The 339-nt window shown below is 62.8% G+C and overlaps 1 protein-coding gene across 1 annotated transcript in view; it reads left to right on the forward strand.

Moving 5' to 3' along the window:
- TGOLN2 (trans-golgi network protein 2) overlaps positions 1 to 93 on the forward strand; it is a gene marked incomplete at both ends in the record, with an annotated part of 903 nt that extends 810 nt beyond the window's left edge. Inside the window, one exon of the mRNA XM_010135599.1 lies at positions 18 to 93. Coding sequence (XP_010133901.1) covers positions 18 to 93 — 76 coding nt within the window. The remainder of the gene's footprint in view (positions 1 to 17) is intronic.
- Between the last annotated feature and the right edge of the window lie 246 nt (positions 94 to 339).

The raw sequence follows: 339 nt of genomic DNA on the forward strand, positions 1-339 counted from the left end.
GACCGCTCGGAGAGCAGCCACTTCTTCGCCTACCTGGTGACCACGGCCATCGTGGTGGCCGCCCTCTACGTCGCCTACCACAACAAGCGTAAGGTGAGGGGCTGCGCCGGCACCTTCCTCTCCCCACCCCATACTGGGACCCGCCGGGACCTTTCCCCCCGCCCTGGGTTGGGTTAACGTCGATTCGAGCCTCAGACCCGACACCTTTGGGATGTTGTAGCCAGGGATGGGGGCAAATCCCCGGGGAAAGGGGGTGGCCTCAGCCCTGGTGGGTCTTTTCAGCCAAAAGAGGTGACAAAGGGGACAGGGAGGCAAGTTCCTGTGTGTTTTCTCGCTGAC

This window comes from Buceros rhinoceros, unplaced genomic scaffold, assembly GCF_000710305.1.
Source record: "Buceros rhinoceros silvestris isolate BGI_N320 unplaced genomic scaffold, ASM71030v1 scaffold26244, whole genome shotgun sequence".
In the NCBI taxonomy this organism is placed as follows: Eukaryota; Metazoa; Chordata; class Aves; order Bucerotiformes; family Bucerotidae; genus Buceros; species Buceros rhinoceros.